Consider the following 27,545-nt stretch of genomic DNA (forward strand, 5'->3'; position numbering starts at 1 on the left):
AATTCACTGCCTCTTGCAGCTGCAGAGAGGCACATTTAGATCCCAACTTCACACATAGCCTTACCTGCCCCTGTTTAGTTCATCCGTCCTCCTGCAGAATCTTGAGTGCCGACTGACTTTTAATGTACTTGGCCTTCATGGCATCCCCATCTTTGAGGAAAGGGAGGCACAGAGACAGCACGTGATGAGCCCCACGTGGACCAGCAGTGTGTTGGCCCCAGGCAGGTGTCCACATCTCCCTCTCTTACCTGGAAGCCTCTGGAGCAAAGACAGGGGGACATGGCAGGCCCTGCAATCAGGAGAGGTGGCTTCATCTGGCATTGCCAATGCCTACTGGATGTTTTTTGCCCAAGGTTTGTACGTAGGACTTCATATTTAAAACTAGAATACAACTAAGAGCCATCAGAAAAGCAATTAAAACCAGGAGATATCACTGTTTCTGGGACTGTGGCAGACTCTGGTTTGGTTTTTTGTTTGTTTGTGGGTTTGTTTACTTGTTTGTTTTCTGGTAGGGCACAGGGTTCAGGCCTGTGACGACTTCTTCAGAGGACTGTAGTGTAAAATATCTGCTCACCCATTTATTTGTCTTCCATTTGATTACTGTCATCTGGGATAGTGAGATAAAACAATTTGGTAGCTTCTGTCATAGGCTTTATTTCTAGATTTGATTGCTCAAAAAAATCAGAAAATCTGCCCTGGTGCTGGTTTTTCTTCCACTTTGTTTTTAGTGTACCTAAGGTAGAAAATAACTAAGCATTAGAGGGAGATTATGGCAGTAGGCGTCAGAAAAAGCCTTTTCAGGTGTTCTGTGTGCGGGACTGCAAGCTCCATCCATTTCACACATTCATAATTTAAATAGTAATTAGAAATTCTAAATAATCTCTCCCTGGGCACTAGCTAATCTTCATTAAACATCTAAATACCAGCGACTAAAACTGGGTCAGCTCCTCAGTGGCCTGCGGTGGAGGGAAGGAGCCGTGTCAGACTCCTGCAGCACAGGATCTGGCCTCACTGACTCGGAGAAGGAGCCTGTTTGCTGCACACTAAATGTTGCACACAGAGGGCCTCATCCTCTACACGAGGCAGGAGAGCTCATTCAGTGGCCAGGGAGCTGTGCTGCCTTGCAAGCAAGGAGATTTTTCCATCTGAGCAGGGCTGCTCAGGGATCTGAGGAGGCACCTGCCTGTGCTGTTCTGCAATTGCTGATGCCAGGGAGTGAGCCCCGAGGCTGGTGTTCACAGGTACATGCATACTGCATGCAGAATGTCTTGGCAGTGGGAAATGCTGTGTGGCTGAAGGACAAATCCTGCTTTTGCAGCTCCAGACCTCTGTCTCTAGGCCCCTGCTCTCCTACTCGTGGTGTGAGCACGATTTTCTTGCTCATTCCACCACCGTACTCTGAGGTTTTCTTTTCAAGTCTTGTGTCCCATTCTGTCCTCTCTACATATGCTTCTCTCATTAGCCCTCTGCAGCCCACTTGTAGCCCCCCCCCTTTTTTTTTCCCCTGGAAGTCATGAAACTCTTGTTTCCGAGCTGAGGGAATCAGCACCGATCCCTGCAGACAGTGCTTCAGTCCCTCACTGCTAGAGACGGTGAGGAAAGCTTCTGTTCTGCAGTTCTGACACATGCAAAATCCAGTGGAAATCAGACAGGGTTTTTATAATCTGTATACTATGTTATGCTTCCTTCCCCTAACACCTCTACTGCTGAAGAAGGGTACCTCCGGAGTCTCTTCTGCTCCACACAGCTAAACCCACCCAGCCAAGCAGATTCACCATTAGTAACCCATGAAACAGACACTCCAATACCTTCAGAGGAACTGTGGAACACTGACATGCAGCAGAACACTTTGGGTCCCCAGGATGGGACCCTGGCTGTGTGCAGAGGTCCTGTCTGATGGGCTGCCTGGTCCTTTTCATCCTGATGGTATTTACTGAGTGGCCACAACAGCATCAGTCTCCAGTTCAGAAGTGGCAGTGGTTTCCAGACAAAGTAAACCATCTCATGCAAATGCAGTGCTGAAGTGGTTTGCAGTGAAGAGTAATAGAAGCAAGAAAACATGGTTCAGCTTGGCTTACTAGTGTATTAAAAAAAATTTGGCAGCAAAGAAAGCTGTGCCCATGGGATGGAGAGGAGAGCACAAGAAATCTTTGTGACTGCAGATGCCTCTGCTAGTAAGATCACAGAGCTACTATTATTGCTTGCACTCACCATCCATCTTTAGCTATCCAGGCTTTTTAGAACGGCTCTGCAGAGTGGGGAGCAGGTACAGGACCTTGCAGAACAAGGAAATTGTCCCACAAGAGGTGCTGCACTGGGATGTGCAGTTTGCATGGCTCATAATACATAACAAGATTTCCATCATTCCCCCATAGCTGTCCCTGGGAGGCAAAGCATACATTATTAGCCAGTCTGCTCCAGACAGCATCAGCAGTCCTGAGAGTCCTGGGTATGAGCAAGGGACTCCCGTGCATGTGTGACTGCAGCCTCTCCCTTTCCAAAGCAAAAGCTTCTCAACTGCTTCTGTATGTGACTGACCTTCAGCACACCCTGCAGGCTAAGGAACCTGATGATGGGTGAAAATGTTGGCCTAGAGGGGCAGTTTCCAACATGCTGGAGGAGAAGCCGAGGAGCAGATGATCAGTGAGAAGAAAGACAGTAAAAAAACCCCCACCTTTGCTCTACAAAACCCCACTGGCACACCCATCTTAGGAAAACATTAAGCATCACAATGCTTCTCTTGGCACCAGGACAACATGTCCAGCATTACTGCAGCTACTCAGCTAAAGGGCAGGCACAGAACAAAGTGAAGCCTGGGCAAACACTTGCATGGCCTCTGCTTGCTTCTCAGGAACTTGAGATTGTATTGTTAAGAAGAGTGGGACTTAAGCACCCCGCATGGAAGACACAGAAATTTCTTTCTTACTTAAAAGGAAAACTTTATTTTGATACATTAAAAAATCTATACATTTCTTAGACTAAAATACAGTTTTGCATCAGTATCCTGGCACAATGTCAGTTTACACAGAAAATCTAAGATTAGATCAGCACTGTTAATTTTTCTTCTCTTCCTGCATTCACAGCTTGCAGTATAAAACATTTTAAGTTCCCAAGACAACAATAAACAGTGTCACATTTACTTTTCCCATTTTCAAAGGAGGTGGCATTCCACTGGAAAAAGGAGCACTTGTTAGTTGATCTTGATTCAATGTAAATCACTAAGTCAGTCCAGGGATTTGATTGCCCTGTTAGAAATATGAGTGAAGGAGGATGAAAAATTCGTTTTCAGATGAAGCTTTGATGGACTATGACAATGCAAGTACTGTCAAGCCTTTAAAATATGTTCAGATGATTTTCCTTAGGGTAGTTTCTGTAATCAGCAACACAATCCATCATACAGAAATAATTCTTTTCTATAGGTATAGATTCCACCTTCATTTTTGCTCTGAAGAGCTCCATGGCAAAATAAAAGCAGGACACAGGGGATGTTGCTGTGAGATGTCTGAATTGGAACATGAATTTCCTTAACTATTGTGAAGATTCTGCAGAATATTTTCTACCTGTGAAATCCTGCTCTCCATGGCTCCACCTAACCTTTGACCTCTGCTTTCTAGCCCACATTAGAAACAAAGCCACCTTTCTATTTTCTACTCCCTCACTCCCCCAGGATGCTCTACGACACTGTCTGCAGCACTGTTTTCCAAATGAGAGATATTCTCCCATTTCAGTTTGAGCAGCAGGGAGGGACCCAACTAATACTAACATGGACCACACGTGGTATTTGAGAGTTAAAAACTGTGACCTTGGCAGGAACACTAGTCAGTGCCCAATTTCTGCTGGGTTTCACAAGTAGTCAAAATTGCTAATCTTACCAAGTGTTTCTGGAATAACTCCCTAGCTTTTCCTATTTCCACTCAAGCCACAGAGGAGTGGTGGTCCACTTGAGGAATGGCAGCTACCTATGGTGCCACATACTTAGAAAGGTCATAGCTGTCCTTAACATCACTGAAATTAGACTAGTTCTGTTCAAGTCAGCTGGTACTTTTGCTCCAAATTCTTGCAACTTTGGTTCTAAGTGGAGTCCCACGTTTCTGTAGAAAAGTACCAAACGCTTAAAACACCAAATTCTGCTCATCACACTCACATTCAATGACCTGACCTCAGTGAGACAGGGGAGTAGAATCTGATGGATGTCTGCTGGTTTTCTGCTAGTTCCCTTTTAGCAGATCTCTGCCAAATGAATGCCTCCAATAGTTTAGCCTCCAAATGGGTATTTTCAGATTGATTCATGCTACCAATTGTCCCTAGAAATATTTTCATAATCCTAAAGTCTCTGAGGAGCTTTGGCTTGATTGCATCAGCTTGCGAACATTGCAAGACACATCACAGCTCCATCCCAGACCAGAAATTCTGCCTTTTATATGTGACCCACATCACAAGAGACAAGTTTCATCTCTTCTCTCACCTCTTTAAATATAAAAGAAAAAAATACCTTGAGAACAGTATTCTCTACAGAACACAAGAAATATAGATTTACTAGTTTCCATAATCTTGTTATGTGATGGAAATAACAGCAGAGATGAAATAGTTGAAAAACCATTTGGAAATGACATATTTAGAGTAAACTTTCATCATCTCAACAAAGAAGCTGAGTGCAAGAAATGCTTCAAATAAGTCTGTTGGGTCTTGTGTTGGGAAACACAAGGTTAGTGTTGTTTTTTTTTTCACAAAGATGAAACAGGATTTTTGTGTTGATAATGTGACACACAAGCTGTTCAAGAAACAATGGGCTACTGATACTTAGATTTAGTAAACATTATCTGCACAGGCAAAGCCATGGTCTAAAAAACAGGAATGCTGTCATGTATCTACTTATAAATCTTACGATTGTTTCTCAAAATGACTGTGCCATGTTCAATATAGCATGTAATATGCACTCTGAATCAAATGCTCACTGGATGACAAGTATATGTCTGCTACATGCATTTTATTCTGACTCTATAACATACATTCATAGAATACATCATAACCACTCGGAGCAAACCGCTAAAGTGCATGCCCTGAGGGCACATTAAATATGTTGTCTCCAACACTGGCTGCTCGATTGCCAGAACACTGATACAGAAAGGGCTCATTTTTGCGTTATATCCCCATTATGTGCTGAAAGAGTAAGAGCTAACATCCCCTGCTCCCTCCATGAAAGGGAGCACTGTGGAGCAGGCTAATTGCCTGCTGCAAAAAAGCCCTTTCAGAAAGAAGTAACCACCCTGAGAAGATGCTGTACAGAAATGCAGGGAGCAAGTCTTGGACTAACTACTGGGTAAGTGGACCTGTGTACTGGGTTAGGCTTGATTAATTTCCTTCACAGCAACCTACAAGGTGCTGTGTTACAGATCTGCAACCAAAGGAGTGTTTGATAACACAATGCTTTACCTGTTGCTGAGCAGTGCTTGCACAGGGTGAATGGCCTTCTCTGTTTGTCACTCTACTACTCCAGCAGAGTAGGTTGGAGTTGGGCAAAGAGGTGAGAGGGCACACAGCCAGGACAGCTGACCTGAACAGACTGAAGAAATATTCCATAACATATAAGGTCATACTCAGCTATAAAACTGGGGTGGTTCCAAAGTAGCCACTGCTTGGAGATTGGCTGGGCATTGTCTGCTGGTGGGAGATGGTAAGTGATTGCCTTTCTATCACTTGGGTTTCTTTTTTTTTTTCTCTTTTTTTCTCTTACTTAATGAACTGCCTTTATATCAGTGCTTTTGTCCTTTCATTGCTCTCTCCCATCCTTCTGTGGGGACTGAGCAAGCAACAGAGTAGCAGCTTACGTGACAGCCAGGGTCAACCCACCGCAGCATTTTAACTGGGTTTTCCACTGTTAGCTCTCCCTTCTAGGACGCACTTCCCTAATGCAGAAAGTCCTTCAGTTACCATGCCAAGCTAAGGCCACATTTAAAACCCCATCCTGTTTTTGGCAGCTGGGTGCTACGAGAAGGCTGAAGATGCAGCCTAGCTGTGGAGCAGCAGTGAAACTGTAGAAGAGGTGGGTTGCACTTCTAACCACAGTGATGGAGTGATATCATAAAAAAAAAATCCTGCCTTAGGACTTTAGCTCAGCACCTACTCCCCCTCTCATTCAGTCCAGGTGATATCCTAAATCATTGCCTCAGGAAGGTGAGAGGGAATGCGGTAAGATCAATGGGGCAAAGGGGAGCTGACACTGCCACTTGGCACTCCTTTACTGAAAGAGTAATACAGAAATGAGACCTAAAAGAACAAAAAAAAAAATCCTCCAGGGTTGGAAGAAGCAATAAAGATTACGCACTGCTGTTCAACTTCCAAATAAAACAGTAAGTAAAATAATGTGGAAAAAATTTTAGCAATTTAAAGAATTGTATACTTTTTTCCCTTTGTAACCTAGCTGGTCAGAGGCTATGATACAGACCATCTGCGGAAACCAATCCCACTGATTGTTTCTAAACCCAGATTGTCCAGTCTAAATCTCCAGTCCTCAAGCAGTACTTGGTTCAATGGACTTGCCAAGGAGATGATTTCTGTTTCAGCTGTCTCATCTTGCTCCTCCTGCATTGTTATTCTCGCTGCAGCATCGCTCTCTAGTTAGTCTAGACTGCTTCCCACAAAGCAGTCCACATACTGGCTTTAATAACCACCAGTCAGAAAAAAAATATTGAATCCATCACAACTGGCAGAGCCCAGCACCCCTACTGCCAACATTTCTATAGCAATTTACATGCCAAAGTGTCCTCTCGCTCCACTATCCCCACTAGGAAAGGAAAGCAGAGTCTCAATTTCTCCTGAAAAGTTGTCTCTTCAGAACTCTGTCTTCTGCTTATCTCCCTGCACAAGACAGGGCTGGAAGAGGGCAGCTTGTAGTTTGGTTGCAAATGAACTTCAAAGGACATTCAAAAGCTTAAAAGGGCCACTGGAAAATCTGCATGTGGATGGAATGCCTTTTTGGCATGACTTAAAAGCTCTGCATGCCAGATATACACTCAAGAGTGGTGCACACAATTTTATTAAGAACTTCGTAATGATATAGATTTCTCACTTAAACATTACAACTACCCATAGAAAAGTGTTGCCTGTATCTTTTAAACACCATGTAAATAAAACAGATTTATTTTTAAGACAGGATAAACTGCTATAAAAATGGTGCACAGTCAAGTAATACAAAAATACAAAATTTGTTTCCAACTGCAGTCCTAGTTGCAATTACAGAGAAAAGTCCCCACTCAGGACTTCCAGTGAGCAGGGAACACAAACTTGCGGGACCAGTCATGGCAGAACTTTTTTATCAAAATGCGCAGAATACAAGGCTTCTTTGATTAAGCACCTCCAATAGCCTCCAAACAAGAAGAAAATTAATTTTTCTGGAAGCAACTGGGTACTTGTTAAGTCTTTTAGCCTTGGAATCCAGTTTCTAGGATTCATCTAAGCCAGTTTTTAAATTTCTGGCGTGGTTAAACCCTCCTGATCTACACAAATATTGGTGTTGAGAGCCACTGCTGTCTTAGACACTGGTGCAGCAGGAAGGTCTCCTCTCCACAAAAGTAAGACTGCTCCAGTGTTTCTTCTAGGCAAGTCTGACCTCTGACTTGCACTGAGAGGCCTCAGTAGTGCTCCAGTTTGATCCCTAGATGGAAGCTCTAGCCCAGTTAGCACTTACACAGATGTGTGAGTTACAACTTCAATACTTAGAGAGCCCTTCTGATGTTAGTGGAGGTACCGATATGGTTCACTTAAATTAGTGTCTAAGTGCTTCCAGGACTGAGTAATTCTGTCTCTCTGCCTCCCCAGCAGCTATCCTTTCTACATGTATCTTTATTTTCACACCTCTCACATAGTTTGGGGTCTGAGATATGAAAAGTGTAAATCCTTCTTTTAACTGGCTTACCAAAAGAAAACCTAACAAATTTAAGTTATCAAATGCCTTCTGGAAGCAAAAGTGAAATATTTTACTATTGCCAAAAGATAAGAGCACTAGTTAGCTACATGATACTACATAATTTTTTAAACCTTCAGCAGCAATTTGGAAGTCTGATCCTCTGACAGGAAGCACAAATAACTGCTTATTTACTAAACCTTGATAACATGAGTTGTGCATGTCTCTACCTACACATACCTCTCTACTCCATTACAAAGCTTCTGTAGAAAGACTTTTCTCTTTCAAAAGATTTTCTTGAATGGAGTGATTGTACCATTGAGGCATCGTTTATTTGTAGAGAGCTTGTATTTAGTGCAATAAGTTTAAAAATTTTGCTCTGAAATATTAACTTTACATTAACAAAAATAGTTTTCTTAAAAAAATTGTAACAAAAGGAATATATAGCATAGACAGATCATGAATTCTTAGCAAATACACTTAAGCATTTACCATTACAATATGCTGAATAATTGAATATTAGCATTCATATCTGGCGAGCTTCCAGACTGAAAAGAAATTTTGTACTACTACTACTAATAAAAAAGCATGTTCTCTTGTCATTATTTAATAACTTCAGATAACTATCCTGGCAGCTACACTTCCAAAGAAATGTTTCTCTGCCCTTTCCCATTTTAGCCACCCACTACAGTACATACATATATGGATCAAACAACAGGCAAGGAATGATCCCTTCTACCTCCCAGAGCTCTCTGGCATTAAATGAAATGAAGCATACAGTACTTTTTTATGTACAGTAGTACAGTTCATTTCTCTTCCCCTCCTCAGCATCTTTGTATCTAGTCATGAATTAATCATGAGTATGGCTAAGACTGAGCTTTATCAATCTGTTATTTCAATTGCCCATATGCAGAATCCATACCCTTCAAAGGAACACTGCTGAAGTGTGAAGGAGGCTACTGAACTCAAGGGGAGGATAGAGGGCAACGGGTATGAGGGGGCAAGTAGGGTAAAGCAGGAAGTTGATTGCATATAAAAATTATCTGTCCCCATTTTGTAGGTTCTGTTTAATAGGAGATGCAAGGGCTCCCACACACCTGAATACCTGAGGAGTTGGTTATTGTGATGTCTGATACTGGTAAACAAAACTGTGCCCTGCCAGGGTTGTAAAGTAAAATAACTGCTTACAAACCAATTTGAACTGAATGAATTCTCACTGAAACCATCTTCTGAAAAACTAAATTTAAGACTTTTCTTGATTTCAAGGTTTTCTGTACATGTGACTGTCCCAAATTTAATGCAAATTCAAAAGAAACTAAACAAGTAAAAGTCTCAGCAGATTAGCAATGTCATGGGAAATCTGTCTCTAAACCCAGTCATGATTTCAGATTATCTTTACAACGATACCTCCTCCAGATTGTAAAATACCAAGCAGATAAGAATCAACATTTCCATGACCACAATGAATAATTTAAGAAATGGAACAATGATAAAGCTGCTTGTAAAAGCCACCCGTATGAAAAGAGTACATGTTTCACAAAAATAATTGTTAAAAAAAGTTTTAAATCCCTGTTCCTTTTCTCTGATTTTGGCTGTTTATTTTTATATATATATATATATGTATGTATATATGTATATATATACTGTTTTGGAATGTCAATGGGTTCCAATATGGCTGGCTAGTTTCAAGATGAACTTGCTCCAGAGGCCTAGAAAACAAAGTCATACAGTACAGTCTTAGACAAATGCCAAAGGACAAGTAGAAACTGAGTCAAAGGGGTCGCTGGAAGCCATAAAGAAAAAAGTGTGAAAAGGTGGTGTTTTTTTTTTTTCTTGTGCCCTGATACAGGAACAGAAGGTCCTAAATGTTTCCTCGTCTCTGCTATTAATACCTACTTTAAGTACAACTGCACTTAGGGTGTTTCACTTTTAGAAATAATTGTCATATTCTAAGACATATCTGCATTTCAAGGGTACTGAAGCAAGACAGTAAAGATTCTATTTCTAAAAGAAGAGGAAAAAAAGTAGTAGTAATCTGATTTTCAGACATGCAATTTTGAGGCTATGGGCACTACCATTACAGAATAGACTTATGAATGGTTCTGTGCCAGACATAACTGAGGCCTTTATTGACGCTTTGGGGGAAGGTATCACAAATTTAATGGAGCCAACCGCTGTGTCCCATCCTTGTCAGGAAGTGAGATCCTAGTATTTCAAAACCCACTCAACTGGAGCTGAATGCCCAAAAATGGAAAGCCACTTGAGAAAACAAGGCCCAATCAGTTCCAAACAAAACAATCACACGAGCAGCAGAACTGGGAGTAATTCAGCAGGTGACTCCCACGCTGAGCCCCAAGTGCTCAACATCTTCTGCAGTAGTCCTATTAGGACTTTCAGCCACTACTGGGCTCAAGTGCCTAGAAACAAGTTCCTACAAGAATAACACCACCCTTGACTTGCAGGTACTTGGTTTGCCCTTTTATAAGGGGCGGGGTGAGTAAAGGTTTTTCACAACCAAGCTTTAGGCAGTCAAGTACAAAAGTATAAGTAGCGGTCTGTGATAGTACCGACAACAGTGTAAGTGGAAAACCACTACATAATAAAATTTTGAACTGAAATTTTTGTGCATGTGACTAGAGGGTTTGCACACCCAATTTTCAATCATTTTTAATGGCACATTTGCATCTACAGCATTTGGATCACTCTGAAAATCCCAACATTAGTGTCTGTTTGAACAGCTAGAATTACTCCCAGAAGAAACAGTAAATAAGCATAGAATTAGTTTTTCATATGTATAAACACAGCAGCATTTAGGCATAAGCAAATCTAGAAACTGGTATGCCATAATGAAATAGCAAAACACGCAAAGCTACACATCAGTCTATAGCAGGAACCCCATTCCAGCTTGTTCAAAAAGTGCTCATGCAAAATGGCTTCATGTACATTGTTGAAAAAAAATAAATTCTTCTGTTAGCATACACTTATTTAGATTCCATTTGGTTAAAAAATTATCCCCATAGTATGGAAATGACTCAGACCCCAAACACTCTGAGAAAGTAATGGCAGAAAAATATTCTATTTCACAAAATCATATTGCACGATGACAAGTCATACCTTGCCCAGACTGGCTCTCCATTATACGCTCTCTGTTCTCCACCTTCCAAACTTATCCTCCTATCTGTTATCTGTACCATGTATAGTGTTCCTTATTCCAGGCTACTCAGACATGCAATGCCTTCCTAACAGGCACACCATAAGTAAAACAGGCTGCAAAAGCATAAATGATGCATTGTTCACTGTCTGTGCATCTGACAGTGTGAGATGGAAAGAGCACACAAGAGACAAGCAACATAAGTAGTTTGCAATAAAAACAAACAACTGGGAGAAATGTCATTTGAGCAGGTTGAAAGGAATCACTGTATCCAATTCCTTGGCATGGTGTAAGATAATTTGGTGAGGGCTTTAAATGCCTGGCCCTACTTTGCAACAATGGCTGCGCTCAGTAGTGTTCTTCAGGCTTTTGCAGTGAATGTAAGATGAGCAAAAATTGTTCATCTCAGGGCTGAGAAGAGATTAAAGTCAGAATAGCCCAATGAATTTCAGAGCCATCTTATTTTTAGACTATACAGCAACTGGGGCTGTCTGTGTATACCACATAGCATGCATCACGAATCCTAATGAAATGATACTGCATTTGTTTCATATGAGACAGTTCCTTTCATCTTACTTTTACAGGAGATGGTCTCAGCTGTGACAAAAACTCTGCCATCCAGGTGATAGGCAAGCTCACAAACAGAAAAAGCAGAACATCTTGAGTGATACAGAGAACAAAAACTTCTCCTGAAGAAGTGCAGTCAGTAAAGACAAAGAGGGAGAAGAAGTAAAAGTGAAACTCTTGGAGGATCGCCACCTCCTCATCTGCACCTACCATTGGTTTTAGCTCTCTGCTCTCAGCTCCACCTCCCCGGCCAGCTTCTTTCATAGATTTCCTACTATTCTCCACAAACTCCTGAAAAACAGTAATGAAATGACAAGTGCTCTCTTAGCGCAGACTGTAAAACATCAAGTCTCAAGACAGAACTTCAAGATGCAACTGCTCAAAATATCAAGCCCATCTGCATCTCTTGCTCAGACTTGACCATAAGGTATCAGAAAAGCCTGCCAAATATCCACAAAGGCCTCCCTCATTTAATTCTGGAAGCCAGACAGGTATTTGCCTGGTGTGCTCTTACAACTTTTCCATGTACCACGCAATGCTCTCCTTTACGGGGAAAGAAGGTAAAAGGCTGGTTGACCAAAAAAAACCAAACCCAAACCCACAAACCAAAACCAAAAACCAAACCCACAACCAAACCACAACAAACCTCCCCCCAACACCATCCTAGTCTCAGCTATTGCATTGTAGCCTGTGAACTGTGTGTAATGTTCCAACTCCATTAAACAGAGCGACTTAGAGATAATCACTCTCAAGGTGTGGTCCATTTCCCTAACTTTCCTCAGTTCAACCTCTTAAATTTTTCACCAGTACAATCTCCTATTTACAAACATTAGAAAAGCTAATTCAATTTGATACAATTTTTTTTCTCTTGCAGGCAAGCATTCTGCAGCAAATTTCAGTAAACTTTAGCTGCTCGTGTTTTGTGTTTTGACTGCTGACTAAAGAAACCTACAATGGTTTTATGGTTTATTGGTGTTTCTTGCTAAAAAGCAACTCATCAGCCACCACTTTATTTATTTTATACTCTAGATTCTGTTGTGATTTACCAAAAAATTAGCACCAAAATTCTTGGCATGGTTTTCCTACACATAGTCAGAAAAAAAATTAGGCTGAGAAGTCATAAGAATCTTTCTCTAGCCTACACATGGGGGGGGGGGGCATTTTACAGAGACATATTCTACAGCTGCTACTTAAAAACACTCTCAAGAAAACTACCTACTCAACAACAAAGTGAAGGGCTTTGGAAGCAGAATTCTTACAACTTTGTTTCTAGCATAAAGCCTATGTATGAGAGACAGAGTCAAAGTCTGGTTGATGTCTATCTGAAAGAAGTAAAACTCCACTGTGGTCATTATCTATGTAGAATACTCTGATATTTTTTCTCTTTCCTATCCAAAAAGACGTCCTTCTTAGGAAAGCACAAAACCAAGCCTTTCCCTCTTGTTTTGCTTCTTTCTAATCTGCAGTGTCATTTACAAGACATGATACCCAAGAGTATGATTCTGCAAGATGACTGCTCATCTAACAGGCAGCAAATAGAAGCCAATAACAGTGAAACTAAGGGAAGGAAACATCATTACTTATCTGATGCTCATCAGATTACACTGTTTGCAGGTCAAGCCATGAACAAGATGGCAAGGTAAAAATAAAAAACAAAAACATTGAAACCAGCAAGTGAATTCATTCCACTGTCAAAATACCTATTTTATGGAACCAGATCCTTAGACTTTGAGAGCAAGAGGAAACTTACCATGAGAACTTTATCCATGTAGAATTCCCTCCCAGGACTCCCATCGTTGTATTTTGTATCGATGGCAAAACATAAGAAAAGGACATCAACAACCATTTCATAAATAGAAAGGAAGCAGTGAGCAACCAGGAATGCAAAGAGGCAGACAATGATGAGTGGCAGCACCCAGATGGTGTAATCTCGTTGGTAATTCAGCAACATAACGCCGGCCAAACCTGTGCTGCAGACAATCAGGACCTGAAGAAGAAAACAGTAGACAACTCTAATGGCAGAAGCCTTTTGATGTTTTTTGCTTGGTTTATTTTTTTAAAGCCAATGTGCTTCTTGGTCTGCCAGGGCTAGAGTTAGGGGTTACAGATGCCAGTGGTAACAACATCTTTACCTCCGGGATTCCCCACATCCCCAATTATAAATGACATGTTATCCATTGATATCAGAATTGTTACACATCCTTTAATACAAAAGGTATTTTTCAGAGCAAATTATATTTATATTCTGCTGTCATAGTTCTAGTTTTATAGAACATTCCTGTGGAAAAGAACTTTATCCTCTCATCAACAACCTGATGCTACCAATCACATGCAGTTGTTTTTTTTTTTTGGTTGGTTGGAGGGAGAACTTAGGTCTTAGGAGGATGGTACATTTTCCATTTTGCTGCTGGAAACAACTTCCAAACTTTTCTAGTCTTTATCTCACCTCCATACAGGAGAAAGTAGACCAGAATTCATGTGAGGCACTTCATGTAACAGTCTCCACAGAATTATACTTCATGTGAGGCCCTAACAAACATTTCACCAGGTACCAGTTTGATTTTGGCAAAACCAAATGGGCTAAATTGTTATGGCCATTTAACTTTTTGAACATTTCTGAACCTATTATTATGAACTGCAGCTAAACATAAAATTGTAAAATAGGTCAGCTTTTATGAAAATACCATTTTGGACTTGTAGAGGAGATGCTGGCAGCCTAGCACTGATTTAGCTGATAGTATTTTTTACCTGCTGAACTGTTCATTTTAACATTTCTGTCACCTGTGCATTTTTCTAACAATCTGAGAGAAAGGGAGGTGTTTCCCAACTCCCTCACAAAACTGCATTATGTAATTTCATGTTCTCCCAAGCACTTATGTCTCCCTTATGTGTTTATTCCTTCTCACATCTTACTAGCTTAGTTACTGGATTCAAAGTTCAGCCCATTGTACTCTGACTTAACAGAAGTAGAGGAGTGTAATAAGAAATAGAGATGAGTTCAACCAGTGTCCAAATGCTTAGGCTCAGGTGATTTAAGTAGATTGGTATTAATTGTTTTAGTAAATAATGGCATAAAATCCTTCTAAGGATAGAAATACTACATTTTCCATAAAGTTGGAATCCCAAAAAGCTGATTGACCACAGCAACTATTCTAGTCTCCTTTTAATTGTCAGAGCTAATTAGTTGCTTAAGCTGGCAATTTCTCATAGCAGGCTTTTGTACTCCCTTCCAGTCCAATTTGGTCATAATGGTGATCAGTAATGTGTCAAATTTTCAATATAAACCTGGAGAGCCCTTACTAAACAGAATTTAAAAAAACGCTTCCTCTCCTTAGAATTCTATGTTTTAACCACAAAATCAAACACAACCTTAGAACTTCTAAACACTTTTCTCTTGACTCCCTAAAAAATAAATCATGCAAAAGGTGTCATAATCTTCAGGTATTCCTCTCTAGTCACTTTTACTACATGTCAGTAGATCATTTGTTTATCCTCCCTATTCTACAAAGCCCCTCCTAATGTGATGCAGCTGGACGTGATAAGTGCACACTAAGAAACAGGATTTTTAAGGCATTTTGTGTTTGGAGTGCAGCCATTGCTAAAGAAAGCTTGCTTCTATGTAGATCTGTAAGAACTGTATACAGCAGACATACCTTTCCTAGGAACAGCATAAAATCTCCAACTGTGTTTATGGCAGCCACTCGCAAAGCGTTTTCCACCAGGATAACAAAGGCATCCTTTGCTGAGGTGCAGAAATTGGTGCTGTTGATAGCTGTGGCTGTATATGCATTCTAGGAAAAGGAGATTGAAGACTTATACATGGAATGATCAGGTATTTCAGATGGAGGGTGGGGAAGGTGAGGGGGAAGATACAGCTCCTGAGTAAGTCACATTTGTCATATGATGTTAATGAACCAACATTCCCCTGAGAGCTGTTGAATCAAGCAATATATAGCAGCTGACAGAAGACTATATGAGGTAAAGAACTGCTATTCTTCTTCTCCTTTGCTCATAATTTATGCATTAACTAGTTTTTTCAAAAAACCTCATTAAACAGGATTTGCAATTTCTCTGCAGAAGGAGGTGAGCAGTGGCATAGCTACAGAAATTAAGTAGTTAGAAAAAAATCTGAAAATACAAAGGAGTCTGAGAGTCATACAAGTCAAACAAGATAATTTCTAGATACTGCATTCAAGGTTAGTCAGGACAGTTTTCAGGGATTACAATGGGGTTTATTAAATGCTTTCTTCTGATTTTGTTTTCTATATTTCCACAAGCAAAAAAAAATTAACAGTGAAAGAAATGTTAGCAAGATATTTATATATATACATGAGAGATGGACTACAGGCTTATAAGCCCATTTTTACAATGGGTCTGACCAGCCAGCGTGTTGCAACTTGCAAATCTTCTTCCACTTTGTAGATGATGCTGACGATTTGATGTTTTGTACAGTTTCTGCATTGTGTGAATCTTAAATATTACACCTAAAAAGCTTCATTCTGTTTTCATAGGAGACACATTTTGAAATTCAGACGTAGTTTTACTGAGTAGACATATGGGAAAACATCTCCAACCACTACACAAATCGTTATAAAGTTGAGATACCATGTTCACAAAGATGAGTGTTGGCTATTCTTTTGTCTTCATTTACATTGCAAAGGTCAATGTAGTATTTGCAGTGTAATTTCAGTAATGGAGACAAGACTGAAATACCGTCATTCAAGTTCAGTTCCCAAGTACAATACATTATGTGTCAGCCTCAGATTGCAGTCTGGGAATATATATACTATTATCAGCCCTTAAAACATGAATATTGAAAATCTTACCTGATTTAAATATGTCAGGCACTTTTCCAGACACCAAAGGCAGCAGATGCAGGCTTTAAGCATGCAGCGAGCACAAGCATTTTCCTAGGAAAGCACATAATGTGGGAAAACAAAGATAAAGAGTAAAACCAACAGATCTTAAGAAAATAGTATTCCTTTGTGTTTCAGTAACTGATACTCAGATTGTTAAATCAAGCAATCCATATCAGTCCCATGACCCTTTAAAGATTCAATATTCACAGAGCCATAGAACGGTTTGGGTTGGAAGGGACTCCCTCCACCATGGGCAGGGACATCTTTCACTAGGCCAGGTTGCTCAAAGCCCCATCCAACTTGCCTTTGAACACTTCCAGGGATGGGGCGTCCAGAACTTCTCTGGGCAACCTGTTCTAGTGCCTCACCACCTTACAGTGAAGAATTTCTTCATTACATCTAACTTATTCCAAAACAAGACTTCCAGCCTCCCACACTGATTAAATTAACAGGTCAACACACCAGGCCTTAATTTTCAGTAAGAAAATTGAACTTATTTCTCTTACTTTTCCTTTGAGTTGTGTTTGAATATACATTAGAATCATTCGTGGTATCTTCACTAGTGTGATAATGAAAGACCCCTTTGCTACTGTTCCTAGGTGGTAACAAACAAGGCGATTAACAGATGCCAGAATAGGAGTAAATGGCAGATTTCTTTTCTCCCTGTTGAAAAGAGAAAAAAAAATGAAGTAGAATGATCAGTATGTATGTGGTACCATCTAGAAGTGCTATAAATTTTCAATAAAATAAGGTGCAAAAGGAATATGTTATCCTCATACTAGCTTTCAGAGTGTATTGTTCACTCCACCTTGTGTAACTCACAGATTTGTCTCCAATGGAGAAGTAGGACTAGAATAAGGAATCAATATGGGTAGTGTGGTGGTACATCCCCTTCTTCCCCGCCCTCTTTGGGCTGCACTAGGATCTCAGAAATGCTCGTTAGGCCTCGGCAAAGGGCACCTGGGCTGAGCTCCTCTTGAGTATATCAGAAACACTGTCTGCTCCCAGGAACCTGTCCTGTCTAATGAGCTCCTGTTTTTTAATGAACAGCCTTGGAAACTTGCTTTTTGTGCCTGAATAACAACATAACTGGAACAACATTTTTGTTATTGAACTTTCCAAGAAAGTTACTGACCCAAATTGCAGCAAGGATGGAAAATTCCTATTACTAAAGCAAATGCTCTTGCAACCCTATAAACTCCTGTCTGTGACCAGCAATCTCCCTCTGATGCCTCTCAGAGCCACAGAACTCCCAAGTTTGGTGTACTTGGAGGACTGATGTCAAGTGCTGCCAATGGAGCCTGGGCTGATATCTCCACTCCTCAAAGCTCAACCTTTGCCAGCTGAGAAGATGCAAAGGCGTCTGATGTGAGAACTTCAGTGAACTTGGGGGGAATTTTTCACAGGTGGATACCTTGTATACACTGCTTTAGGCCTGTGCGTGTGCGTGTGCATGTACTATGTACTATGAGCGTTATATTGGTCAGTAAGTTAGGCCTCTAAATGAGTTACTGTTGTGCTTATAATAAATTCTACAGAATCTTTTGCTAAATTGTTTAAATTAGGCTATTGATTAAGTGATTTTAAGTGCTGTTAAGTTGGTTAAGTCCAGGGCTAAATTTGGCAAGGCGGTCCACTTTGAACCTTGTGACTCAATGGGAGGCTCTCTGTCATTCCTTTTTATCCATACACTCTCCCATCCTTATCTTTTTTCCTTCCCCAGCCTCTGCATAAATAATTTTAGGTTGATTTTAGTTTTAGTTTGATTGATTTTAGATTTTTAGATTTTTTTTCCTATTTTTTTCTGTACGTGCTTTAGCCATCTAGTAAGTAGTAGAGTGAACTTTGTCAATGATTTCTGTCACACTTTTACCTTTATATTAAAACTGCTTTTGCTGATACCTTTGCTGGTGATTCTTTAAGTGACTTAAAACACTAACTGGTGATAGTTTTACTAGCATTAGCTGCATTACCCACTATTAACACCTAGCAGTTCCTATAAAGTTACATCTGATGGCGTGCAATTCAAACCCTACAAAGAAGTGAGAAACAGTGCTAGTATTTTTTTTTAGTCAGAGTACTTATAAACTTGCCTTCTACTTTTCTCCTGTTCTGTTGGAGATCTTTATGTAGACTTTGGAGAGGATATAACTAATTTTATAGGCAAATTCTTTTTCTCAGATTTTTTGCATTTCTGATTTAGCTATTATATCCTCAAGGCACCAAGTGCTGGGCCTTAAACAAATTATTTAACCCAATGCAGCTAGAGTATTTTTAATTTATCAGATGAATACTCACTTTCATGGTTTGAAGCTACTCCTTCTTAAAGTGTTTATTTTTCTTTCCTACCAAGGAAGCCACTTCTATTTCTCTCTTAAAGAACAGCTCTATGAACCATTTAAAGAATGGCTCTTCTTCTTTATTAGAAATAAGAGCAGGATAATAAGCATATTAAAGGAACATGTGCTGCACATTACAAAGATAAAGTATCTCCCCAGCTCGGGAAGAGATGTGAGTTTCATTCAGAAAAGATAAAAAAGTACAGCCTTCATTCCATGAAACTAATATCTGCATAACTTAATCCTGAGATGTTAATGACTAAAATAGGTCAACCCTGTATTTTTTTTCAGTTGATTTTTAGAGCTGAGGGGGTGGGAAGCCAAACTCTACTCCTTGTTGAGAGTAGAATATGCATAAATAGTTTGAGTCTGACAACCTAAACACTTCCTTGTTTTCAGGTAAAAAGTTTCAGGTTCCTCATTTTCAGGGCAGAGCCTGTAATTCAGAACACTTTGAGCTCTGTTATTGCCTGACTTGAAAGAAATCCATCTGGCTCAGGTGAATGAACAGTGAACCTATATAAAACATTTCTCCATGGATAACTTCATCTCATTTGCTGTGGAAAGTTGCTCATATGCAAAATAATGGGTCCAAATTAATGCCTTTTCCTTTCTTACTAAGTCACTTTTTAGATTATGATTGTACCTTAAAATGCAAAAAGAGGATAACGGTAGAGAGAAATGAGTATTTACTAACTTAAAATAAGATTCCTGTTATGGAATTATAGGGTATGGTTAAAATAAAAATCATTCACCCTCAGGTGTCAGAAAATACATAAACTTACAGATGAAGCATACATGTTGCTAAGTAATCTATTTCAATGCAATGTCTTTCTCTTTCCTCTGTATTTTCCTCACACTTCACTCAATCTATTTTAATTATTCACAAGATTACATCCCTGTAACATCTTGTAATCATTTCATAGATGTATTTCATTGGTATACTGGAGGACTTAATCATTAATAAAACGACAGAATTTCTGACAGCACAGTAAATTGATTCCTTGTCTTTGATACTGTTTAAAGACTAGTGCAGAAAAAGGAATCAAATGCAATTCAGGTAACAGCCTCAATTAAACAGACAAACCAACTAAACACTCATGATCTGAATTATGCCACTTGAAAAATACCTTAATACATTATTTAAAAACATCTATTTTTTTAAAGAACAGACTCTTAAAAGCACATGGCAAGAACAGAGTATGGTTGCTGGATATCAGTACAAACTTTTACATACAACAATCTTCATATGAAAGCCTAGAAACAAATACCAAAACCCAACAGCTGAACGCATGAGTTCAGGATAATAATGCTCTTTTTCACTTGGGGATAGCATCACTCCAACATCTATATGGTTTTCCCTTTCTTAAGTAAACTAGCATTGCCAAATATCTTGCCAATGTATTGTACTCATGCTGTTCTTTATTCAGAGGAGTTGTATTTATATTATTTGGAAAAGACTTTGAGAACATCTGAAATATAAATTAGTTATCTAGTCACTGAACAATGATGTAGTGGTTTGTGTTTTGTTTTTTTTAAAGAAACATATGAACTACTAGATCTACAATGACATGTGGAGAAGTTTCATTCAACTATATCTCTCCAAAATAAGTAATAGTGTACTTTCTTCTTTCCCTTACCAAAAATAATGCCATAGTTCTGCTCCACATACCAAAATTTAATATATCAGATCACCAAAGTACTATTTATTCTCATGAAACACTAACAAAGCATCTGATACCACTTTTTTTTCCTGAAAAACATAAATGGCCTAAATGGCTATTTAAGCCACATATTGGTGACTTATTTAAGATAATATTTTAAGCAATATTAAATTCAAAATGTTTTCAAATACTAGAGACTAAATCTAAGTTCGTAATTCTGAAATTAGCTCTGTAAAGCACAATTCTTGCTTTGTAAAACCATTGCCTAATAATTAGTATTTCCTTCTTGGACAGCCAGCACAAAGTATGCCCTGACACACAGTTTAGTTCACAAATTTAGCAATGAAATACGGAGCTTTAATGCACATATAGTTTATTTCATTTTTTATTTGTATATAATCTTGACATAATCTATATGGAAGTGATGAATCTAATAAGACCTCAAGTAATCCTGTGAAAGAAAGATTAATGAAAATTAATGAAGCACTGTAAATAATTTAAAGGGCAGTCTTTTGCAATTAAAATAATAATCGGATGCTGTCAATATTTTTTTAATCTCTACAGAACTTATCAGCATTAATTATTAGTAACACAGATGACCTTCCAGGTGCATGCTGCTTTGTAAACAACCATCCATGTCTGTACAATGTGCATAAGTTACAAGGCAAATGAGACTTCAAGTCCTAAATGTCAAGAACACCATCTATAATCAGCAAAACAGGTATTTTAGGACTTCACGTGATTTAAAAAGAGTCAAGACAATTTAATGGCTCCCCAGCTTTCACGACAGAAACAAGTATTCTCCCCAAGACCTCTATCCCTCATTATTTCTGCAAAATCAATGTCTAGGCAACTCCTGGTAGAGCTATCTGAGTTGTCCTTACCTTGTAAAATAGTATGTCACAACAGCCCCTGCTACTGTCATCTGCTGACAGGCCAGGATAAACTCGCTGATCCAGATGAGTCCTACTGCATGGTACCACCACATGTATCTCAAAGGACCTACCATCCGAAATTCGACAAATCCTTCTTCATTTGGGACAGGACTACCTAGAAATAAATGAGGGTAAAAAAAGAAAATGGTGCTTACATCAGCTCATAAACAAGGAAGCATATGGCATTAGCAGGTCACAAGCAGTTACAGCGGAACCCATCTAGCTTCTACTAACAGTTTTAAATGTCATGTTTAGGAAGATTATTCTTAAGAAAGATACAGCTTTTGAGGCAATCAGTATAATGGCACTTGAAAAAAGACACAAAAAATTATTCTGAGCATGCTCAAAATCCTGCAACACTTCCTTTAATTTTCAGCCACGTGGTGAAAATTTCCACAATGAACCACCATCACATGGCAAAACTCCCTGTAGTTAAACACAATAGAAGCCTACTTCACTCATTCTTAATTTGAGTTTGCTGCTCTATCAGTACTATTCACACAGCAAGAATCAATATTAAACTTCATAGCTCCTTACATCTATATGTCAACACAAAAAATCACTTCCACTTTCCTTATGGTAAGTCTTTGTACAAGTATTTCAACAATGTCTGCAGTTCTAAAGCTATTTACAGACATATGGAGCAGCTGTAGAGATTCTAAACATACGATTTCATACATTCAGAAATTCACTGACTCTTTGTCTAATGTGAATAGCAGTATCACGTACAGAGACTGACAGCATGCCAGAACACTCCTAACTGATAACAGTGGAGATAATGAGTGTATATAAGCTAAAAGGATAAATTAGCTTTTACAGAATCAAAGCTAGTTGAAGGGTTCTGTCAGTAAAATATAATATCACACTCAATATCTGCTACAAATTTAGTGCCCGTGCAGTGACCTGACTCAGAGAGTGAAGCACGGGGCTGAGATTTTCAGAGGCAAACATTTTCTGCATATCACACAGCATGTAATGAAAGCTAAAAATTTCAACAGTAATGAGAACAAGAACACATGAAGTGTTACCTCCAACCCTCACTAAGAACTCAGGATATGAAAAAAATACTCATATTGTATTATTGTGAAATAGCTTTGTGACCTGAAACACTGCTACTTTTGGATCAGCAGGAAACAACACATTTCAAAATTCTTAGATTTGAACAGTGAATGACGGTCTCTATTGCCTGCAACGCACTGCAAAATAACGCAGACATCTCCCATTTTAAAAAGCATCTGCAAAGCTTCTTTGCTGAAGTGACTAAGATTTGGACCTATAGGACTGACTAATTCTAGAAGGTCTTGTCAGACCCCGAACACAAACAAAGCTTTCACCTTTTATGGTCTTCACAGCAGGCTGGAATTAAGAATACATTGGCTAGTCTCAGAATACAGTGTACAAAGAGCAGAAGAATCTCCCTAATAATTCTGGAATAATAATGGACATCTAAGTTACAGACAACTGAAAATGAATTCCACTATATTTTCATTGTGGGAGACAGCAATTCTGTGGAACACTCCTTTCATTACTATGCCTTCATCTGTGTGAGCACTGGCTACTGTACAATTACTTGGAGAGATCAGCTGCAAGATTATGCTGTTTTTAACTTGCTTGTGTAAAATTAGATGGAATTATTGAAAAAATTGCTATAGAAGTTGTATTAACAGAGTCTTGTGGTTTGCAACATGCCAACTTGCATCAAAATAAAAAGCCAGTCTAACACACAAAGTACCATGTGATAATGCAGACTCCAATGCACAAAGACTTTCTTGAAACAAGTGTTTTGAAGTCAGTGAAGCAGGCGAGAACAGAAGTACAACAGGTGGGCTTTTTTTCTTAGAGGTTCCCACATGCTTTTTAGCCAGCTCTGCTCGAAACCATACAAAAGTTAGGTGAAATTTATTTAAAATAGGCAACAGATGCTTACCTGTAGTACCAAGGAAAAGCAGGACTGTGATCCAGTATGCCCAGAAGAGGATAAGCACAAAGAATGTCCAAAATGGCTGGAAGACTAGCAGTGGCAGGTGAATGAAGACCTTGCCGGCCACGTGGAACAAGGCAATGGTGAGAGCTACTCTTTTGCGCATTATTAACATGATCAAGAATAAGATTACCTAGAGGGATAAGTTTCCAAATCACATTTTAGAGAACTGAAAAACAAGCAAGCTATTATTTCACAAAGCTAGGATATTCAAACACGCTAAATTTAACACATTTATAAGATCACAAAATCAAAATGTAAAACCTCTATTAGCTTCTTCTGGTGATAGATTATTTTCCAGGTTATACTTTTGTGGAATTCCAATCTCATAATTGTGTATTTGAAATCATCACCAGCCTCAGGCTGATGAGATTAGACTAGATTCTATCCTCAATTATGTTGTATAAACCAGTGAAATCAGCAAGTTTTAACAAAGAATACAATTTAACATTTATATCTGACCATGGTGTGGTGGTCTTGTAGTATGTATGTATCTATAAAAATGCAGGGAGTAAGAATTTAGGAAGGGGAACAGAAAGGGACCTTTGGATTAGGATGTGAAACAACAAGAAGAGCAAAAGAGGGAGTCTACAATTCCTGGGACATTAGTCAAACATTGTCAATTTTTAAAAGTAAAGTCAGTGACTGTGAAATTAACAGCAGGGCCCAAACAAGATAACCAGTGTTAGCGTTTCAGTTCACAATGACCCTTCTGTAAATGGAACAAATTTGAGAACAACTAATTTCAAGAAGTAGGAATGTCGTAAGGACTTTTAGATACACTAAAATGACTAAGTACCTCTGAACTGGGAACCTAAGAAAAATCTCTTTGGATTTGCAGTCCAATATTGTACCTATTCTTGGAAGTCCCTGTGGACATTTTACAGTAGACGAAAGTAGCTGCAGGGTTTAGAAGGTCTCTCCTGACTCAAAATCAGATATTAGGGAACAGTTCCTGAAAGTTAAAAAAATAAAATAACAAAATAAAAAAAAAATCACTGCAACAGAACTTGCGGCAGAAATAAACTGTTCAGAAATGTCTGCAATAAAAACCTTTCCCCTGAATAAAAAAAATAAGAGACCAAAAGGAAGTCAGAACAAGAAAATAGTACACTCATTAGCAAAGCATACCGTGAAGACTGTAGCTGCAATGGCATAGATCAAGAGAGCCTGAAGATTGTCTTTGGCTATTTGAGTCTCAAGAGCACTGGCAGACATTCGTTTCTTAGCATAGAGCCACCACAGGACTCCTGTACCACCTATGTTTTAGTGAGAAAGAAAAAAAGGATAAATGAAAGACACCTCCTCTGTATAACATAGTCATACTACCTAGTCCCAAAGAAAGGAAACAGTTCCTTCTTATAAATTTAGTCTGATACAGAATACTCAAGAGCACTGATGCTCAACCCAACAGGAACTTCAGGGGAGGGAGAATTGCTCAGTTCTCCTCTGTTGCCCTCCTCTGAAGTGAATATACTCTTTTCACAGTCTCACCCCACGGCAACAACTTAAGAGACTTGCAGAGCCTTGACTCCAAGTTTTAGGGTGAAGTGCATGAATGAACCAGTTCATGAGGAGCCCCGGCAATGAAAAACACAGCTCTCACTAGACAGGTAATAGAGGAACAAAAGGAATAAAGAATTATATGGGTGTATGTATGTATGTATATAAGTGTATAATAATGCAGGGAGTAAGAATTTAGGAGGGGGAACAGATGGGGACTTCTGGATTATGATGTGAAGTAACAACAAAACAAGGAGTCTGCAATTCCTGGGAAGACTAATCAAAACAAGAAACATCAGCCTAATGCTGGCAAAAGCACCTCAGGTTAATGATATGTAGGTACACTTGTTTCAGACTATGTCAAGAGCAGTGGAACAAACATTAGTAAAACGCACAGGAGGCTAATAATATGTGAGGTACTATCTTCTAACCACTGTTACAAAATCCTAGCCTTATTGCCAGAACATTATTCTCCCATTCTAGCCATCTTTCTGAGACAGAGCTTCTCTAAAGGACAGGTCTCCAGCCCCTCAGGAATATAACCTCTCCCGTCTGATACACTTCTTTCTCTTTTGAGTATGTTCTCTTGTTATTTCTGAATCAAATGCATAAGCTTAGCAGGGGGGTTGTACCAGGTGAGCCTCTGTGGTCCCTTCCAACCTTACACATTCTGTGATCGCAACTTTATGCTAAAGGTACCCTGTTCAGGTCTAAAATGAATGCTCTTCTGGCATCTCCTAAACAAACAGTGAAGACAGAATAAGCAGTATGTCTCACAAATGACTGGTTCTTATTCAGTTTCTGTATTGGATGAAACTTTTTAGAATATAGTAACAGATGCCAATAAGTCACTCAGCATAGCTGATCAGCTTCTAAAAAGAATATCAATGAAAAAAAATGACTTTTTTCCTTTTCTGTGGTCACAGACCCTGAGACCAATAAGCAGAAAAACAAAGTGATCCTGAAAAAATATAGAAGGTCTGCTGATTTTTTTCCATCCCTTGCAGACATGAATTACAAGAATTAAATCACTAGTGCTTCCTAATATGATTATTCTACTTTTATTCCTTCCCTACAGTCATCTGCCCATACATTTTGGCTTAGCTACCGAGTAACAATAATAGAAAACTTCAGTTTTACAAATGTAAAAGTTATTGTGATAAAATAAGGCTATTTTCATGCAAACTACATCATCTTGGAAGAGACAATCTTTGGCCACTTCCAATACAGCATGGCATTTCACATGTGACCTAGGTCACGCAGGTCTTCCTGAGTCATATGGAAATACACAGATCTGATTAGGAACGCTAGAAAAGCACCTTTGCTTTCTCTCTTCAAAAACAGATCTTAAAGAGCTACTCAGAGGACTGAGGGGCTGATGAACATGTCAGGGTTGCAAACATGTCAGGCTGCATAAACAGTAGCTGCCCTTTGATTCCTGCATGCCTGAGTACACCCATGGGGCGGGTGTGCCATCAGACACACCCGGACTAGATGCTGTGCTGACACATTTAGAAGGCAGGTCAAGAACTGCAGGCAACATTTAGGGGTGTGCTACAAGTGCTGTGAGGAATATCCCGCACTGACTGTGTGGGCTCTAGTGAGCTAGGCTGACATGAAGCCTGCCTGCCAAGCAGGGAGTGCAAATATCCAAGGAGCAACGCAGTCTCTGGGAGAGGACTGCAAATTACTAAGGTGGCATTTTTGATGTGTATCTTGAAAGGGACTCAATCGAAAGCTGAAAGGAAATGCATGGCCCAAGATCTGTGCAGGATGTAGCTGGCCTGATGACACAGAGCACGAAGATTAGAACTGGGCACTCAGAAACTGGGAGACAAACAAGACTTACCAAGTGATCCCAGAATGACAAGAATTGTTACAATCCAGACAAGTACTCTTGAAATGTACCTTATTATAACCATCAAAATCATGGACAACACTGCAAAAGAAGACAAATAAAATAAGCAGAGCAATTACTTCAAGTAGAAACAGCCTTCCTAATTTTCCCACTGGGCTATGACAACTGCCTTCCAACAGAATTCTTACACAAAGATTTATTTTCCGAGGCCTACGAACTTACTGAACAATAAATAAAATGAGGCACCTCTACAACTTCTGTTTTGATACTGTTGATTAAAACAAAGAGAGCATAAATACATTTACATGATACATTAAATACAAGACATAATGCGTGCACACAGACAGGGGGGTACTTAGACAATGACCAAACAGACAGCAAGACATGATAGTAGTTTGAGTTTGGTAACATGAGCACACCTCCTGAGGACCAGAGCAGAATTTGCACTCAAATACACTTATCAAACAAGTGCAGTTAATATGATGCCTGTGTATTGCAAAATGTCATGCCAGTCATGGGTAAAAAACTATTACAGCTAACTGAGGTTAACTGAGTGGTGCGTGCAAGTGCACATTCATATTTTTACATATAGATGTCTGTATTCAGCAGTTACATGAAAGCCACTGGAACCTGGCTTTCTGAATCACAGTCTAACCTGTTGTTTTAAAATAAATAATTTCTGTTTAACTATGAAGTTATGCAAACTATTTTTTAAATTAACTGTATGTAAACTCTGTACTAACTTCTGACTCTTAACTGAACAATAGCACTGCTAATGAGCCATT

General features: G+C 39.3%; 1 protein-coding gene across 4 annotated transcripts in view; it reads right to left on the reverse strand.

Annotated features, from left to right (window-relative positions):
* Nucleotides 1-636: 636 nt before the first annotated feature.
* SLC44A1 (solute carrier family 44 member 1) overlaps nt 637-27,545 on the reverse strand; it is a 73,408-nt gene continuing 46,499 nt past the window's right edge. Inside the window, exons 7-17 of one of the 4 annotated variants that reach the window (XR_003532167.1) lie at nt 26,752-26,841; nt 24,531-24,658; nt 23,346-23,532; nt 21,368-21,533; nt 16,987-17,143; nt 16,448-16,531; nt 15,275-15,412; nt 13,372-13,608; nt 11,832-11,912; nt 1,809-2,018; nt 637-733 (exon numbers count right to left, since the gene is read on the reverse strand). Coding sequence is in view for 3 of the 4 variants with exons in the window: in XM_027670988.1 (XP_027526789.1) it covers nt 11,622-11,912; nt 13,372-13,608; nt 15,275-15,412; nt 16,448-16,531; nt 16,987-17,143; nt 21,368-21,533; nt 23,346-23,532; nt 24,531-24,658; nt 26,752-26,841 (1,478 nt within the window). In the remaining variant the exon portion in view is untranslated. The other 3 variants (XM_027670990.1, XM_027670989.1, XM_027670988.1) reach the window with 3 other exon arrangements.

Source organism: Neopelma chrysocephalum, unplaced genomic scaffold (assembly GCF_003984885.1).
Source record: "Neopelma chrysocephalum unplaced genomic scaffold, ASM398488v2 Primary Assembly neopelma1_97017, whole genome shotgun sequence".
NCBI lineage: Eukaryota > Metazoa > Chordata > Aves > Passeriformes > Pipridae > Neopelma > Neopelma chrysocephalum.